The sequence below is a fragment of the Alligator mississippiensis genome, chromosome 1 (genome assembly GCF_030867095.1).
Source record: "Alligator mississippiensis isolate rAllMis1 chromosome 1, rAllMis1, whole genome shotgun sequence".
Taxonomy (NCBI): Eukaryota; Metazoa; Chordata; order Crocodylia; family Alligatoridae; genus Alligator; species Alligator mississippiensis.
In genome coordinates, this window is record NC_081824.1 from 7,902,215 (window position 1) to 7,920,162 (window position 17,948).

A 17,948-nucleotide genomic window follows, 5' to 3' on the forward strand; every position below is an offset into this window, starting at 1 on the left:
CATTGCACGGGGGGCCTTCCAAGTGAGATCCCCTGCTCCAAGTGTGCGCGGGAGGGGACGGGGGGATGAATCCAACCTTCTGGCTTCTGCCTGCTGCTGGCACAGAGGAAACTGGATCTGCCTGAGTTTTACAATCAAAGCTGACTGTCTCCGTGTTTTGCCGGTGCTTTTTGATGATGTCTTAGTGGGTGGGCTGCCTCTGGGCATGTTGGGCAAGATGCTTTGAGAACTTGGCAGGATTGTTAGACCTGGATTTTGGCCTTGGGGGCTGACAGACATCACCCTGCACCTGGCAGAGATACTACAGGAGGTGTCTGCATGCAGCATGCAGGGCTGCCAAGGCATCCCGCTGGAGAAGGCGGCGGTGGGCTCAGTTGGGGCTGGTTGCTCTGCTAGAAAGAGAAGACAGGAGCGATAACACAGGGCTGGGCCCCATGAGGTGTTGAGTTGTGATGGAAAGGTGCCAATGGTCATGAGCCCTCCTGATGTCTAAGTGAGCTAGGAGCACTGCACACCTGCAGAAATGCAGGATCCTTCTGCGTCTCAAGCACCAGGAGCTGGGAGACCCTCAAGAAGTCATTTTTGCTGCTGTTCTTCATGCTCCAGGCCTGGGATTTGGAGCCAGTGATCTTTGCCAGACCCTAGGACTATAGGGAGCTCTGCATAGCCCTGAGCCAGACTTCTTGGGCGTTTATACATGTACTCTAGGAGGTGGGGGCCGGGGGGGAGGGCGTCTTAATTAAAGCTCTCTGAGCATCATGTGTATCAGCGTGTGTATCAGCATGTGTATCAGCATAGAAATGGGGGTGCTTTAACTGAAGCTCGTCAAACAAGCTTTAATTCAAGCACCGCCACTACCATTTTTCAGCACGGGGACACTGATACGTGTGACGTTGGAGTCTGCTGCAGTGCAATAATTACTGTGCTCATTGAGTCTGCTCTGACGTGTTGTAATTACAGCATGTCGGAGCAAATGCACATGTATAGGTGCCCCATGTTCTGTCACTGGAGCTGGCAGGAAGAGTCTTCGCTGTTCCCTCCATCTGCTTCTTTGCAGGGGAGGGAAATGAAGCAACGGCCTCTCAGCTGGGCCTGAAGCTTCAGGTTTTTGCTAGGAGGACATACAAGCACTTCAGCAGCTCTTGATTTTATTTGCTAGCTTTCAGGCACACTCGCCCTTCATCGGGCATTGGAGAGAGCAGGGACTGTAAAAGTTCTCCTAGGTAGAAATGAAAATCCATGTTTCACATGGGAGCTGAAGGGGTGGTAAAGCCTCCTGTTTGGAATAGTTCATTTTGTCCAGGTTAGGCACAGAGAAAGGTTGAAAAAGTCTTTCCAAGGTGTCTGGCAAGCTGGCTATAGAAGTACATTTCCTTCAGGTTAGGATGTTTGATATTTCACAGAAAGGTGGAAAGATGGAAAGCTCTTCTCGGCAGGCATTTCTTTTGTGGTGAGGTGTCTGTGCCCTGTGAGATGATGCAAATTTGCTCCAACAATGGCAAGATCCTGGCGTTAGCGTATCAGGTGGTAAAAATGCTTCCTCCCTGTAAAAATCATCATTTCTGGTGGTAAACCGCTTCCTTCTTGTAAAATTACGAACTTTTCATTTAAAAAAATGGCTAAAATTGGATATCTTCTATGTGTCAGGTAGAAAGAAGGTATCAAGAAGGAAGCATTTTACTACCCAAAACCTCCAAAATATTTAGGGGCCTATATCCCTTTGATCTCCATGAGTGTTAGATGCCCAGACAGGAGCTATGGGCCTAGTGACTGGTCATGTCCTATGCTTTGGTTGTGTGATGCCCAGCTTGCAGCTAAAAGAGGCCTGAGAGGCAGAGACTCGGTGCTCAGCACCTCCTGACCCTTTACGGTGTCTCAACCTGGAGTCTCCAAACTATGTCCCCTTTGGAAAATCTTGGCTCATAGCCTCAGCTCAGGAGCCATGAGTTCAGGTTCCTCGGATGCGCTCTCTACAATGGCCTTACCTTAAAAAGTAGATGGAAGTAGCCCTGAGGATGCTGCGACAGGGATTTCAACACAGCTGAGTGCCACAAAACTGCGACAGCCCTGTCATCTGGAGACAGGCCGGAGATGCCTGTGTTCTCCGTCTGCCCATGCCACTGTAGAGCCATTGAACTGCTTTGCAAGGGGATTATGGCAATCAGTTCACTGCTGGTTGTAAATCTCTGCTAAGTGTCATTTATAGCAGATCCTTGTGGGTATTTAGCAGCCTTTCTCCTGGAGCACTTCTCTGCAGTGTTTTTCCAGGTAAGAGGCTCAGACAGGAGTCTCAGTCACTTGGCAGACAAGGGTCTTTGGGTCAATCTGATCTCTTTTATTAGACCAACTCAATAGTTGGGAAAAGTTTTCAACTGTTTAGTTGGTCTAATAAAAGAGATCAGATTCACCCAAAGAACCTTGTCTGCCTATGTCCTTAGACCAACACGGCTATAACCTACACCTCAGTCCTTTGGGGCATTTCTCTAGATTTCCACTTGAAAGGAAAGGAACCACTCTTGGCCTCACTCCTCCTCCCCGAGGAGAAAGACAGCCATCTCAGGATGCAAAGCCTTTGACGTGGCTCCAGCGAGACATCATTTGTAAATTCACTGCCTGTTTGAACTGGTCTTGCAAAGCACTCAGTGCCATCAATGCATTGTACATTTTTATTTTATTTGACTTTTTTATTTTTTATTTATTTATTTTTATTTTTATTAAAAAACAAACAAACAATGCATTGTACAGTGGACCCTCTAGCCCCCACCCAGGGAGCCTCCAAAATCCCAGGAAAGCGTGCCACATTGAGCGTGCCCAGGAGAGCGTGCCACCCTAGAGAGCAGGGCACATGTTATGAGAAGTTCGGGCCACGCGGCGGTATGGATGGATCAGGCATCTGAAGCTGATGTGTGGATCCTCTTTCTGCTGTGTTGCTTTCATAGCTAGATTTCTAGCTAGGCCAGGGTCTTTGGCAGTGATGAGTATTCACAACTCCCACCAAAGTCACTGGGGATTTTGCTGCTCAGCACTTCTGATCACCAGCCCATGCGGGGTCCTCCAAGAGCTCCTGGTTCAGGGAAGGGTCTGAGTTACTGATGCAGGAGGGCATGGATGACAACCCCAGATCTCAGGAGCCTTGAGGGCTGGGGTGGTTTGCAATACAGGCCTCCTTTCCCCACAAGAATGGGCTGAAAAAAGACCCAATGGGGTCTAGCAAAGTCCTTGGAAATGCTCCCCTTGGCATCAGAGCAGGACTTCACCCCAGACATAACTGGCCTGCAATTTGAGAAGCTGAACCCACATCCCAGTTTTGCAGCCTGGAGCTTGTTCTTGCAGCTTTCAGTACAACCATGACAGCTCACAAGAGCTCAGTGGTCACGTTTTGCAAGGGCTGATGCTGCCCTGTCAGCCTTAGCAGACTCAGAACTCGGAAATCCCCGGTCTCAGTTTCCAAATGATGGTGTGGTCCCAGTAGTTGGGGCCCCAGGTGTCCATCTAGCACAAAACCCCATTGGAACAAAAGGGCGGTGACTGCATTTTCAGGCTAGATGAGACGTGCTCCACCTTCTTAGACTGAAGGCGCTCTCTTGTTAGACTCCTTGGAAATCCCCAGCTCTTAGCTGTCAGCCATTTCTCAACTACCGAAAAATAATAGAGCACTTCTCCTGTTGCAAAGAACTCAGCAAGCTCACAGTTGAGCCTGTTTTGGACATTTGAGATTCCTATTTGAAATCGCTGGGTTTATCTTGTGAATCAGGTGCATGCTAATACTAATACTGCATACCCCCCACCCTACAACACCCTTAAAAGGATCTCACAGCACCCCAGGGTGCTGCAACATCCTGTTGAGAATCAGTGGTCTAGATCTTCAAGCCACTGTCTGGGCCTTTGCACAGGATTTGGGCAGGCAGGCAGCGTGTAACTGCGCGCTTTGGGTTCGGCTCCAAATCGCCATCAGCTTTCCTAGAAATGGAGTGGCAGCAATACAGCTCCGAGAATATTGCAGGGCCCTCTTTTCTGCGTGCTGCCCCTTTACGGTCTGCAGCAGGCAGCTGCCGTTCTGCACCCAGGTGCAACGCAGCATGTTACAGAGAGGAGAGATGCAACCTCTGCTCTCCCCAGGGGATTTTACTCCGATTCTTTCTCTGTGTGTCCCCCTTATCTCATATGACATCTAATTAGTGTATAGCCCCTCTCTGTGAAGTGCAAACACAAGAGCAAAAGGGAAGCTCACACGGAGAGCCTGTTGTTCCTCAGCCAGCAGCGCATGACGTGCGGCACACCTTTATAGGAGGCTAATTGTCGATCCAGCGGGGGAGTGGCAACTTTCCATCTCCGTTGTTCAGCCTTTTCTGGTCACACGAGACTGTAATTTTTGTAATGACATCTTTATTGATTCTCACTTGGTTCAGTGGTAAGATAGAAACAAGAAGTGAAACCACAAAAATACAAATCACTCGTTGATCATGTAATAGCACTTGGTATTGCCAAAATGGTAGGGCATGAGACACTTCCCTCGGGGGACAATCACACTCTGTGGATGCTGGACTGGGTCTGCAGGTCACAACGATGGGGACTGGCTAACCCAAGGGATCTCTGTAGTGCGGCGGAGGGAGTGAGACATGCAGCTGTGCTGAGAGTTGTAATCCAGCTCCCTCGAGTAATGCCTTCTGGTCCTCTCTAGGGTGCACAGAGGACCAGGACCCTTATCCCTAATACAATCTTCCACTTTATGTTCCTAAAGACTCATTCCAGAGACCGAACCTGCTGCTACAGCCATCTTACTTTTGTCTTCATTGTGGGCTCAGCACCAAGGGGGTCCTTCTGTCAGTGCTGGTTAAACTGCTTCTGTCCCTGAGGACTTGCATGGAAGTTTGCAATGACCTTAATGCGTGTGGTTTTGCTTCCCGTAGGTTTGCTGCAGGTTTGAGAGCCCTCAAGTCTAAACTCAGCGTTTTTTCCTGGCTTTGGAGCTAGGAGAGGCTATTTGAAACCAGACGCTGCCTGGCTCAGCAAAGCCACAGATAGAGTTGGGGGGAAGTGTTCAGGCTCATTTTGGCTGAAAAATGTGATTTTGGTTTGACTAGAACTATACATTTCAGGGTCAGGATTCCTGCATAGGTGCAGGGGGTTGAACCAGATAACACCCAAGGGCCTTATTGTTACAGGAACTTGGGTAGAAAATTCACCCGGAAGAAAGGGAACAAAAATCTACAAGAAGATGAAAGCATCCTGACTTATTCCTTGGCAGAACACAGGGCTGAGGCCCAAAGTTGGCAAAATTTATTTGGAAAATATAAAAGTTCTATCAAAGAACCCCACCAAATACCTTTCCTTTTTGGTCAAGTCACATTTTTACTTGCCAAATAAATAGTATTGAGTTTTTTTTAGTTTGGCTAAAGTTGTAAAAGTTTTTTTTATTATTTGAAACACAACCTGATTTGTAATTATTAGGATTTTATCCAGGCTGTTGCCAAGCTGAAGGATCATGAGTCTAATCAGAAAGCAGGTCTAGAACGTACCCTGTATTTTGTCCGTGGGACAGGACCTGAAGTTGAGGGAGCTGGATGAGTTTTCTGGGAATTGAACCAGATGCTGCTTGATCGGCGATGGTGCAACCAGGCCCCAGAGCTCCATGCCACAAACACTTGGCAGCACTTGGCCTTGCAGCATGACTCTCTCCCCCTGTCTACTACCTTGGACCCCTTCTTCTAAGAGAGCAAAGGCACCAGTTGAGACTGGAGACATTTCCTTTGCGCCAGCTCCAAGCTGGGTAAGCTGGCATAGCACCATCTCGTTATCTCCAGTCCTTCAGCGGGCCCCATCACAGCGATGCCGAGCATCTCGCAACCTGTGATCCCCTCTGGGAGGTAGGGACGTGCAATCATCTTTATCGTACAGATGTTGGAGCTGGGGCAAAGATGCTACCAAGGCCCAGCCTAAGGACCCACGGCGAGGATAGGAACTGACCCCCCGTTCCCTCTAGGCCCGTCTTAGCGACCCAAACTCTCAGTCATTTACCCCCAGTTGAGGATTTGGCTTTTTGTCAGCTAAATCCACCCCCCGCCCCCCAACTTTAAAGTGTCTGACCCCACTTTTGATTCTGCTGGTGAGTAACAGAAACGAACAAATAAGAACAACAGCGACGTACCTTTGGGGTCATTTTCTCACATCTGCAGAAGACAATATTTCAACCCAAAGTTTTACCCTGTTTTGTCCCCTGTCCTCAAGGCCATCTGGTGGAGAGGCTGCTGGTGAGGCCTTTTGGCTGTCGTGGCAGTGAGCACGGTCACAAAAAACCCCCAAACCCTAGACAGATTAGACTAGAAATGGCGTGGATCACTCTTGTGCATCCCCGAAGTAGCGAGGGGTGGTCCACACGACGTATAGCAGCCTACTGCTGCTGCCTGCTAATGGAGAGGTGTCTCTTGCTCAAGTTGTGTAGTTCAATGCTTTGGTGTGAAAGAAAGTGTGGTCCTTGCTGCTGAAGTGCTGGGTGGCTGTTATCTTTGCAGTGAGAGGTTTGCTCGGTGGTCCGATAGGAATTGGCTGGGAAGTCCCTCGGAGTCCATCGCTGTCTTGTCTCTCCCGGGGAAGGAGCAGCTTTTGAGGCTTGCGCCATGTATGTCATGTAACGGGAGGCCGGGTGCAGTCATCAGCACTGACATCCTTCTCTACTGGAAAAAGCAGTGCCTTTTGCCTAACAGCTAGAAATCCCAACCCATCTCCTAGCCAGTAAACACAGCAGTATCTTTCTCAACCCCTGGCAATTGAAATCATGAACCACAGCTACGATGACTTCACCCTTACAGTGCTGACTTCAACTTTTTACAGCCACCAAGTGAGTCATTAACAGTACAGAAGCAAGACTCGGCTTACCCCCGTCTTAAAAATGCAGTTTTTTGGGATAAACTCGGTTTGTACTCACTTAGCCATTCACTATGGGATGGCTGCAAGCTAGCCCACTTGTTTTCCTGGAAGCTTTTTATTTTTTTTTTCCAATAAAAAAAGGCATTGAAATGATATTATTTCATGAAAAAAAAAAGCATTTAAATCAAATGAAAAAATTCTTGTTCATTGACATCTTCTGGTGTTTGCTAAAACTCTTGGTTTTCAGTAAAAAAAAACCTGTTTTGCTCCCCGCCCTGAAAATATCTCTAAAACCCAACAATTGGAGGCAGGCTGGGGTTTTTTTTACCAAAAACCCCCCAAAGATCCTAACTAAAAATAGTTTAGTTTTAATAGGAATTCTTTTTTTTTCTTTTTTAAAAGAACTTTTAAAAAAAATCCGGGAACAAAAAAGTATTTGGTATTTTTGACCCCTGGAAAACAAATGTTCGCTTTTGACTGTAGGATCCAGACTCAGCATTTCTACCTTCATCCCACCGACGTCCATGGGACCGCTTGCATGTCTAAGTGCGAGGGTTATCTGATCTGCTCCAAGTCTGAAGTCACATTGGAACAGGCTACTGGAAGGGCTACTGGGATGGGAGCCAAAGCAGCTTGGCTTCTTTAAGCCTAGCAAAACAAAGGCCAAGAGGACATTATTGCCCCCTCGAATAGATGAGGCGATAAACACCAAGGGGGAAGATCTCTAAGCTGAAGGACAGCGTTGGCACAAGGGAAAATGGGTACAAGCTGGCCATCAATGAATTTAGGTTGACCATTACACAAAGGTTTCTACACACCGGAGGAAGGAGGTCATGGAGCCGTGCAACCAAAACATCGAACCATGGAGCTTGCACAGCACCATCGCCGACAACAGCCGGGTTTGGACTTGATGTCCTAGGCCAGTGGTTCTCAACCTTTTTGGACTTGAGGCACCCCTCACTGCACTGGTGGCCCCCTCCATAATGTTGGGAGTTGAGTGGCACCCAATTTCAAAACCAAATGTATATGGTACAGGGCTTACCTCCTTACACAGGGGCTGGGCAGTAGGGGTCAGGGATTGTCCAGGCAGGGACAAGCCTGAGTCGGGCTTATTCGCTTAGCTAATCTGCTTATCATCTCATACTCTGCAAAGGATCTGGCAGCACCTTAGGGTGCCCCGGCATCCTGGTTGAGAATCACTATCCTAGGAGCTCCCTCGCAGTCCTGTATCCTCTGTTCTTCTGTTCCTATACATGCTAACGGTCCAATATCCAACAGCACCGTAGAGCAGAGCACTGCGTCACTACAGGTCACTATAGCATCACTCCTGTGGATATATCTTTCCCCACGGTGGTCCCGGAGGACGTGGTAAGAGGTCCGCCGGTTGTACTGCCTCCCCTTCCAACCCGACGTTTGATTATAAGGCTCCATGGTGGTCTGCAAGACATGTTGAGGGCTGCCCATGCTGTGTTGGTCCAAAGAAGTTGGAAATCACTGGGTTATATATTTGAATGAAGGATGAATTTGAGAATGGCCGCCAGCTCATGCGAGACCCCCCTCCTCAACCAGACAGCATGACAGGAGGGCTGCATGCGTGAGGGGTGGCTGGCTTGCTGCAAGGGGGTTTGGTTCCTTCTTGAGCCGTTTCTTCCCATTCCCACTGTTTCCTGTTACATGGTAGTAACATCTTGGATCTATTAAAGCCCTAATCATCCAGGAGCAGAAGCCCAGCCACGACCTTGTCTTTTCTTTTCTCAGTCCTAGTGGACTCTGATTGTCTTATATACAATACAGAATTTGTAATCAAAGGCACGGATGTGCTGGTGCCTCTGCCCTCTGCTATCCACCAGAAGACCTCTCTCCTAGCTGATGTGCAACAGATTGATAGGGGAAGCCGGTCTGGTAAGCAGCTGAGGACAACGCTGGTTTGGTGCAATGCTTAGGGACCGATGGGTGGCACCTGTCTGTCTAGGGAGAAGGGAGGGTGCTGACACACAGGGCCATTCAATGAGGACTAAGATGGGACAGAAATGGGGCTAGCCAACCATCTTGACATACACAACAGGCACTGCCTGGCAGTAAGCGGTCTCTCCCTGTGAGCACACGTTCACTACACATCAGAAACGACTTTGCGCTGGCTCTCCGTAGCAGCGCATCTCACCTTGTTTTTCCAGTCTTTCCTGGTTACTCGAATCACTATAGTAATCCCTGCTTCATCCTTGAGCTGGCTCCTTCTCTGGATATGCCCATACTGATGCTCCACTATCTTCTGCTGACGGTAGCTGAGGCTGTGGAGCTCTCCCCCCATCCAGCAGAATTGCACCGGGTTGGGTATTCGGACCATCACAGGAGTGAAATATGTCTCCCTTTGCCTCTTATGGTGGTCCGGGGATAATTGCCTCTTACAGCTGCAGATCAGGAACATTTTACTGCCTTGATCGTAGTGCACGGGCCATAGTTGCCCACTCCAAATGGCTGTATCAGCCTGGAGCATGCCATACGAGAAGGGAAGATGTAACAGGCTTTGCTGCAGTGCATGGAGCCACTTATGCACATAGTCTAAGCAAGCCCGACCTCTCTGCCTTTCATCTGGGGGGTCACGCATGACAGAAATCCATTATTCCTCAGGCCAGTGGGAGCCCTCTCCCACTGGAAATCAGCTTCCTAAGTAGGAGAGCAATACTAGACCCTCGACAGAGCAGCTGCATTTATTCTTAAAAGGTGGAGCTGGGTGGACAAAAAGGATCAGAAAAGGCATTTGGGCTCTGGCCTGGCTGCATTCCTCAGCTCCGCTGTGACTGATGGGTAGCTGAGATGCTGAACCATCTTTTGGTGCCCTGCAGATCACCCTGGAGATGCTGACATGGCACCGAGGCCTCGTGGGATTTTGCTTCCTACAGGGCATGCTTACTGCATGTGCTTGACTCAGATGCCCTTCCCGGTTCCAGCGTCTCTAATTCCCCAGGTAATCTGCCAGCTTCTCCATGCCCTCTCAAGACTGGGGCCTAGTTGCTTTGCCCCAAGAGCAGATGGGGGGTTCCTCTCCATTTTTTTTCCTCCCCACTGCTCCCTCTTGATGCTTTGCACCTGGCCGATGGGTGGAGAGACCCCTGTCCTGCCTCCCCCCCCGACCCTAACACAGCGAGAACCTGCGGGAATTGATGTTCATCTTGGTGACCCCGATGAGCTTCAGGGGAGTAGAGAGACTGAAGGAGGTCACGAGCGGGAAGTCGCAGAAGAGGTCGGAGAGCTCGTCCCTCTCCTCCAGCTCGTAGGTGGCATCGTTGAGCATGCGCTGGTGCAGGTGGCAGGTCTGCTCGATCTTCAGCTTGTTGATGTCGCTCCGCAGGCGCATGAGCTGCCTCGCCAGCTGCTGGTCCTGGAGACGCATTTCTGTCTGAAACACAGAGGCGGGGGGGGGCGTGGTATCAGTGCATGCACGCACACAACACATTTCCACCGACACCAGCTACTGCCGGTGTTTGGTGAAGACGCGCAGCCAGGTCTTATCATACAAGCATTGAAAATTAAGGTTTGGATGGTACCTCAGGAGGTCACATCTAGTCCAACCCCCTGCTCCAAGCAGGACCAGCCCCAACTCCATCATCCCAGCCAAGGCTTTGTCTACGCAGGTCTTAAAAACCTCCAAGGATGGAGACTCCACCACCTCTCTGGGTCACCTGTTGCAGTGCTTTTCTGCCCTCCTAGTAGAAAGCCCTCTAATATCTAACCTCAACTTCTCTTTCTGCAGCTTGAGCCCATTGCTCCTTGTTCTGTCATCTGCCACCACTGAGAACAGTCCAGCTCCATCCTCTTTGAATCCTCCCTTCAGGGAGTTGAAGGCTGCTATTAAATCCCCACTCAGTCTTCTCTACATTAAATAAGCCCATTTCCCTCCACCTCTCCTCATAAGTCATGTGCTCTAGCACCCTAACCATTTTCATTGCCCTCCACTGGAGTCTGTCCAACTTGTCCACATCCTTTCTGTAGTGGAGGGTCCCAAACTGGACACAGGACTCCAGATGTGGCCTCCCCAGTGCCTAATAGAGGGGGAAAACCATTTCCCTTGATCTGCTGGCAACACTCCTACTAATGCAGCCCAGTATGGCCCAGTCTTCTGGGGCAGCTGCCTGCAGTAGGTACTATTATAGTGCCTTGCAACTAGGTAAAAAAGAGCCAGAAACAGTCCCTGATCAACTGGTTTCTCTGGGATGACTTTATCATATTTTCTTACCTAGAACACACACTCTTCCCAAAAACCAGCTGTTGCATGCATTATCTGCAAGACATATGATAAGAGCTGGGTAAAAGTGATGGGGACTCAGGAGGAGCAAAATACTGAGCAGGCTCAGCTCCCCAGCTGCTGCTACTCCGATACTTACTACAGGGAAAAATCTTTTTTTCTTCATTCAGCCTTTTGAAAAGCAAGGCGTGCCTTTTATTCAGAGACAGGTTGTAGGTGATAAAATCTGGTAATTATAGCTACAGATACATGGTATGTCAACTGGAATCGCTTACACTGGTGAATAGCTACTCTGGATTATCTCAGGGGTACCTTTACTCCATAGCGGAGTGACTACCCCCAGCTTAGGGTCTACTCCACATTTGCACAGGCTTAAAAGCACGCCGGTACTGCTCCTTAAAGGCAGCCCTCCGAATCCCCGCAGCTTCCAGCTGTGGTTTCACGGGGCCCAGTTTAATTTATTTTTAAGTGAGCAGCAATTACGAAAGGCAGCAATTAGAGGCAGCAAAGATCCTCTAAGAGATCCCGAAGGAATTTTTCCTGACGGCGTGGGTCAGCTCCTCCGCTGCTCTCAATCAGCGTTGCTCCCAGAAGTTACATCAGTTTGCACCAGCTTCGATTTTGGCCCGCCGCCTTCTCCAGTGACTTGTCCCACCCAGTTTGAAGTGGCTTCGGTGATGGAGCTAACGCAGATTCCCACGGGAAAGACGTTCCCGCATTCCAGCACAGCTCGCTGGTCTGTAGTTTTTTTTGCCCCCCTGATGCCTGATCTTGATTCAGAAAAAATGAGAAGGAGGCGATTTTTCCCTCTGCATATCATTGAGCAGTGAACCCCATGCCGCAGGGCATCAGGGGAAATGGGCAAAAATTTTCAAAAAGGAGTCAGTCCAGGGACTGCAAATGCCAACTTACACTTTCCTTCTGCAAGGGGCCGAAGCCATTCTGCAAGGCTTGGAGACCAGGTTGAAACCTCATATAGGGACTGATCATCCCCCATGATGATCTTCTGAGGTCCCTTCCAGCCCTAATGTCTATGAATTCATGAATCTCTTTTTGTATAAGACAGCTCCCCAAACCGCATGGGTTGTAATGCTTACCTCGGCCCCCTCCTGTCTGACCCTTCATCCATCACCGAGAGGCCCAGACCAGGCACACGTATTTCGTGAAGTCTAGATATATGACGTCCACATCATCTCCTTCGTGCAGTCCTAGCCCACTACAGGTCTCTACTCCTGATGTGTCTCAAAGGGGTTTGCTGAACCAAAAATGCAAATTAGAGCAGCCACGGGGTTGCTATAACCCAACATGACCGGCTACTCTGATTTTCCAGGACTGTCCTGAATTTTGGGGCTGCTCCTGAAACTGGACTTGGATCCTGAATTTGAAGTAATTTATCTTGGATTAGCCCATTCTTACTGCCACAAATGTTGTCAGAGCGCCAGGTAGCATCCTGCTGCATCTCCTGAGAAAGCTGCCTTGTACCATCTGACCCCGGCTGGGCTATCCTTGAAATGGGAAGCAGTATCGCTGTGTTAATACAGCCCCGCACCTGCGCTAATTATTTCTCTCAGCAGCAGTAGTTAGTCAGGCTGCTGTGCGGCACCAGGACACCAGACACGAATGAGATCTGGAAGGGTTATAAACTCCTTTGCTTTTAAAGGTCTATAAAGTGTTAGAATCAGAAAATGAGGGTTGGAAGGGACCTCAGGAGGTCACATCTAGTCCAACCCCCTGCTCAAAGCTGGACTATCCCCAACTACATGATCCCAGCCAAGGCTTTGTCTACCTGGGTCTTAAAAACCTCCAAAGATGGAGGCTCCACCACCTCTCTGGGTAACCTGTTCCAGTGTTTTACTGCCCTCCTAGTGAGACAGTTTTCCTAATATCCAACCTAAACGGCCCTTGCTGCAACTTGAGCCCATTGCTCCTTGTCCTGTCATCTGCCCCCACTGAGAGCAGTCCAGCTCCATCCTTTTTGCAACCCCCTGCAGGGAGGTGAAGGCTGCTATTCAATCCCCCCAAATCTTCATTTCTCCAGACTAAATCAGCCCAGTTTCCTAGGTCTCTTCGAGCCCCAAACCATTATCATTGCCTTCCATTGGACTGTCCAATGTGTCCACCTCCTTTCTATAGCGTGGGGCCCAAAACTGAACACAGGACTCCAATGTGTCCTCCCCAGTGCCTAATAGAGGGGGAGAATCATTTCCTTTGATCTGCTGGTGGCACACCTACCAGTGCAGCCCAGGATGCCATTAGCCTTCTAGGCAACAAGGGCACACTGCTGGCTCATATTCAGCTTCTTGTCCACTGTCACCCTCAGGTCCTTCAGTCCTTTTTTGCAGAGGACTAAGGATTCTGTTCTGGATTTTGTTCCCTGAAAACTGCACCTGAACGAGGAACCAAACTAGGTCCTGAGAAGAAGAAGTGCAAGCTGCTGCCTTTCTGTCTCTGCACCACCCGAAGTTGCAGGGGAAAGACCTTGCATTTTGCACAGGGCTGGTCTCCGTGCAAGCATGCAAGGGGGCTGACGTGGGGCAAACGTCTAGGAATGGTGGCTTCCAGCCATCCTGCGTGACCTGGGACACCCCCTTGAACTCCTCTGTGCCTCTCTTCTCTCACCTGCCAGTTTCCCTGGGGCATTGCGAAGCATCAGACTGGGAGGCCAGGGGCTGACATCAGCACCATTAGTGCTAATCAGGGTGGAGACCTTTTGCATTCATGCGAGTGGTGACAGATGAAGTAAAGGAGCCTGCCCAGCCCTGCCTGCAGGCCCCGAGAAGGCCATGAGATTGCATCCCAGGCACCTGGAAAGGACTTAGCCACGTCCGGACCTCCCCACCCTCCCTGTGGAGTACTCTCCGCGGTTCTTGCCACCTCTTAAAACATCTGTCCTCAGTTTTCCCTTCTCTAGATTTAAAAAACCAACCCATTCTTTCCATCTTTCCTCATAGGTTACTGACCCTTTCTGTTGCTCTTCTCCAGACATTTGCTGGTTGGTCTACAATGCGGTGCAGTGCCCACAATTGAACACAAGAGTCCTCCCTTTCTGTGCTGATCGCGGATGAAAACCGCTTTGTGTGTGCCACGGCTCAGCCAGAACAGGAGAGAAGACACATCACAAGCCGGACAGGCAGTGACTCAGGCAGGCCAACATTTCCCAGGGAGATAAAGTTCTCTTCCAGCTTTGTTTGCTGCTGGTGGGGTGGGGTGAATGGACGGGAGGGGAGGGTGTTTCTCTTTCAGCTGATCTCTTTTAAGAAGAGCTGCCATTCTTCTTCAGAAAAAGGAAGACGGCTTTGTGATGGCTGACAAAAGGATTATCCACACAATGGGGAGACAGACACTGCCGGGGACCTGACATTACCTCCCTTCTGGAGGACTTGGGAGCTTTGGGAGCTCCTTGTAGACTCTAAGCATATTATGAGGCATGTCAGCTGCAGTACAGCAACGCCGAATGGTGCAGCTATACTGAATTCAACCCATGAGCTGGTCACTTGTCACGCCCGCGGACACAACACAACACGTCAGAAGAAGGTTAAAAGATTTTGTCCGAGTCAACCTGGAAAACTGGTGGAGAATCCCGGAATCCAAACTTTGCCGTAGATTAACACGGTCAGTGCATGGGCATCGGCTCAATTTACCATGGCGTAAAAAGGGAAGGGGATTTCACACACAGTAACTGCTCATGTGCATACTCCTACCCCAGAGTAAATGGAAGAGCACCCATGGTAACTTCCCCCTCGTTCACTCAGGACTTCACCCAGATCCTTTCCCACTTCTTAAGCAACTAAGTGGCTGTAGCTGCATACGTGAGAACCTATTTGAGTCCCTGAAAAAGAGCTGACACAACATGCGCGTGGGTCCGCCTGCTCCTCCACAGTGCATATTTGTGGCCCAGTCTTAAGGCGAAGAGGATGGTGTGTTATCCACGTAGGTATGTTGGCGCTTTTCCCGAGACCCAAGCACAATGACATGGGGTTGTTCTTAGGCACCAAAACCCACTGGTCCTGAGTGAGCGAGGTTTAGCTAACCCCCACTCAGGGTAAGCACGTATACACTGGGTGCACCTACACGAGCACTTAATGTGTCTGAATAAACTCTGGTGTAGTTTGCGCTGGAGTTTATCGTTCCTGGGCCCAGTGCTTGCACACGCTCCCGGGACTGCAGCATGTTGAGCCAGGATGGTGATGCATACTGGTTGGGGCACGAGGGTGCTCCGGTGCAGGGTTAGCCAGCAGGCAGCCCCTGGCACTGTAGCACCCTTGTGCCCCGGCCAGCCCCGGTCACCGTGTACACATGCATTGTGGCGGAGTAGACAACTCTGCCATAAGATAGTACTTGTGTTGGCCTGTACTATCCTACAGCGGAGTGAATTTGTGTACTCCAGCCCAATCACACCGCATGTGTCATGCTTTGCTGCAGAGCTAATTAGGCAACTGCTGTCAAGTGCACGTGTAGATGCCCCTGCAGACACTCACCATGGGGCACTGATGCCCAGTCAAGCCCCCACCTTCCTCTACCCCCCAGTAGTTTGTTAGTGTGTCCGCACCCTTAGAAACACATCGTCCCCGATAGACAGAAGGCCAGCTGAGTGCTTTAAACTATTGATGAGCTCCTTTAGGAAAGGACCCCGTTAGACAGGCAGAGTTTTACCGATCTTCCCAGAAGGAGATGAAAGGACCATTATCAAAATGTCAGCGGAAACAGCTGGTTCTCGTGCAAGGCCGGCAACCCAGATGCAGCGCATGGTGGCACTTCTTCTGGAGGGGACAATGCAACACAGCCTACGTGGCCCAGCCGAATTGTACCCGCCGGGCTGTGCAACATGTGAACCTCTACCAGCGTTACACAGAGGGAGTCTAAAGACTAGCTCTGTCAAAGAGCCTAAAGTGAGATGGATTTGGGCAGTCCAATCCAACCCCCTTTCAGCTGCCTCTGGCCATCCCTGGGTGCCTCAGTGGCTGGTATTAAGGTTGCACAGGAGTCTACCTGCTTCTTGGCATGCACAGAAGAGCCTTAATTTTGACGGGGCAGAGCAGCTTCATGCTGGGTTCCTACCTGTGCCTCACTGGAAAGGGACTTCAGGCTGTGATGCCATGTGGCACCTCCACATGGTGCAGTCAAATCTCTAAGTGTTGGTCAGCATCATGGGTGGCAGCACCCATCCTGAGCTCTAAACAAGCCAATCTGGGTAGCAAAAGCAGTGTCGATGCAGCAGCAAGGAGATCCTAGGTGCAGGGTAAATTGGCCCATGTCTGTCATGCTTAGTTGGTTATTTAAAGCCAGTTCAGGTGATTGCAACCATGGTGTTGCAGCACCCCAGGGTGCCATGCAACCCTTTAAAAGTGCAGTATAATAGTAGCACTGCTAGATGTGCAAACCCCTACCTATACACAGTTCACAAGACAAACTCAGAGATATCAAATGGGAACCCAGAGGGTCACAAGCGTTCTGCGCTGCAGTGGGATTTCTGAGTTCTTCGCAACATAAGGATTGCTGTTTTATTTTCTTTCTAGTCAAGAGATGAGTGGAAGCTAAGAAACAAGTGGCAGGCAGCACGGTGCTTAGGGCCATTTGGCTCAGGGCTATCGGTTCGATACGCCGGCTGGGCAGCGCAGAGAAGTCTGCATTGCTGCTCTCTGCACTGGCCCAGCGCTGGGATAGACCCCTTCATCCCCCAGGTCTACCGCTCACATCTCTATCACTGCATTCACTCTGGGAAATAAAGGGCTCTTTCGTCTTCCTCCCCAGCCATCCCGGAGTGATACAGGATGAGATACACATCAATATTGTTCTTTTCCATTCAGGTAAGTGCTCTTTTCAGCTAATTTCAGCACTAGCGGCTGGGATAATAATAGGCCCTCTGTAAACTTGTTGAGAGTAATGCAGCCCTTGATGTGGAGGATAAATTGATGTGGAGCGGAGATAGGCAGAATCACTAAGGTGGATGCGCCCTCAGTGACTGCTCTTCTAGGAGCTGATCCAGTTTTCATTGAAGTCTTATTAACTTCACCAGGACTCAGATCAAGCCCTTATAAGTACAGGCATTCAGATCCTGTATATATGCAGATAATTGTTTCCTTGACTAGCTGACCAGGCACAGCATTTTTTTTTTTTTTAATTTGCCTCCCAGAATAAAAGTCCCAGACTTCAGAGTCTCCGAAGAGACGGTATTTTCTGCAGCCAGGCTGAGCAGCGATTTTGGGTCGGGTGCTGATGACTGACAGTGAATTAATATTCTTCTTGGGCCAATGCTTCGTTATTTGTCTCCATCTATTCCTATTGCTGGAAATTCCCATGATGAGCTCCTCGGTGTTGCTCTGTATTACCCCTTTATCTCCCCCTTGGATGGTCACCAGGCCAAACGTGATAGGAATGGCTTTCCAAGAGACCCTCATCTGGCCATATCCCTGCTCAGTGATGCTCCTGAGTCTAACTGCCTACCCCGACCGCAGAAATCATTGGGGATTTCACTGCATTGACTATACTGATTTTCCACGCATCTCCCAAAGTGTGCTGGCCCTCCAAGTTGAGGCTTGGGTGTTAATAGCCAGACCCTGCAAAAAGCTGAGTTTTTGTGAAATTCTCAGAGACATTCCTAAATACTAGATAGCAATAGCTGACTCCTGTTACATCAGTGAGAGCTGAGAGGACAATGTCGGTATGTGCCGGGGACAGATGCTGGACCTCACACCTTCAGTATCCAAGGGGGAATCGGAGTTCACAACAACAGCACACAAAAAAAAGACCATAATGTCACCGTGTTATTTCCTGTAGACCTGTAGCCTTTACTCCTAGTGACTTAATTAGCAAGTTTGATGGAGTTTGGGTCCATAAT

General features: G+C 49.7%; 1 protein-coding gene across 1 annotated transcript in view; it reads right to left on the reverse strand.

Moving 5' to 3' along the window:
- Positions 1-4,369: 4,369 nt before the first annotated feature.
- Positions 4,370-17,948, reverse strand: part of FAM167A (family with sequence similarity 167 member A) — a 30,014-nt gene continuing 16,435 nt past the window's right edge. The window contains exon 4 of the mRNA XM_006266744.3: positions 4,370-10,264. Within this exon, the coding sequence (XP_006266806.1) occupies positions 10,001-10,264 (264 nt within the window). The 3' untranslated portion in view covers positions 4,370-10,000. The remainder of the gene's footprint in view (positions 10,265-17,948) is intronic.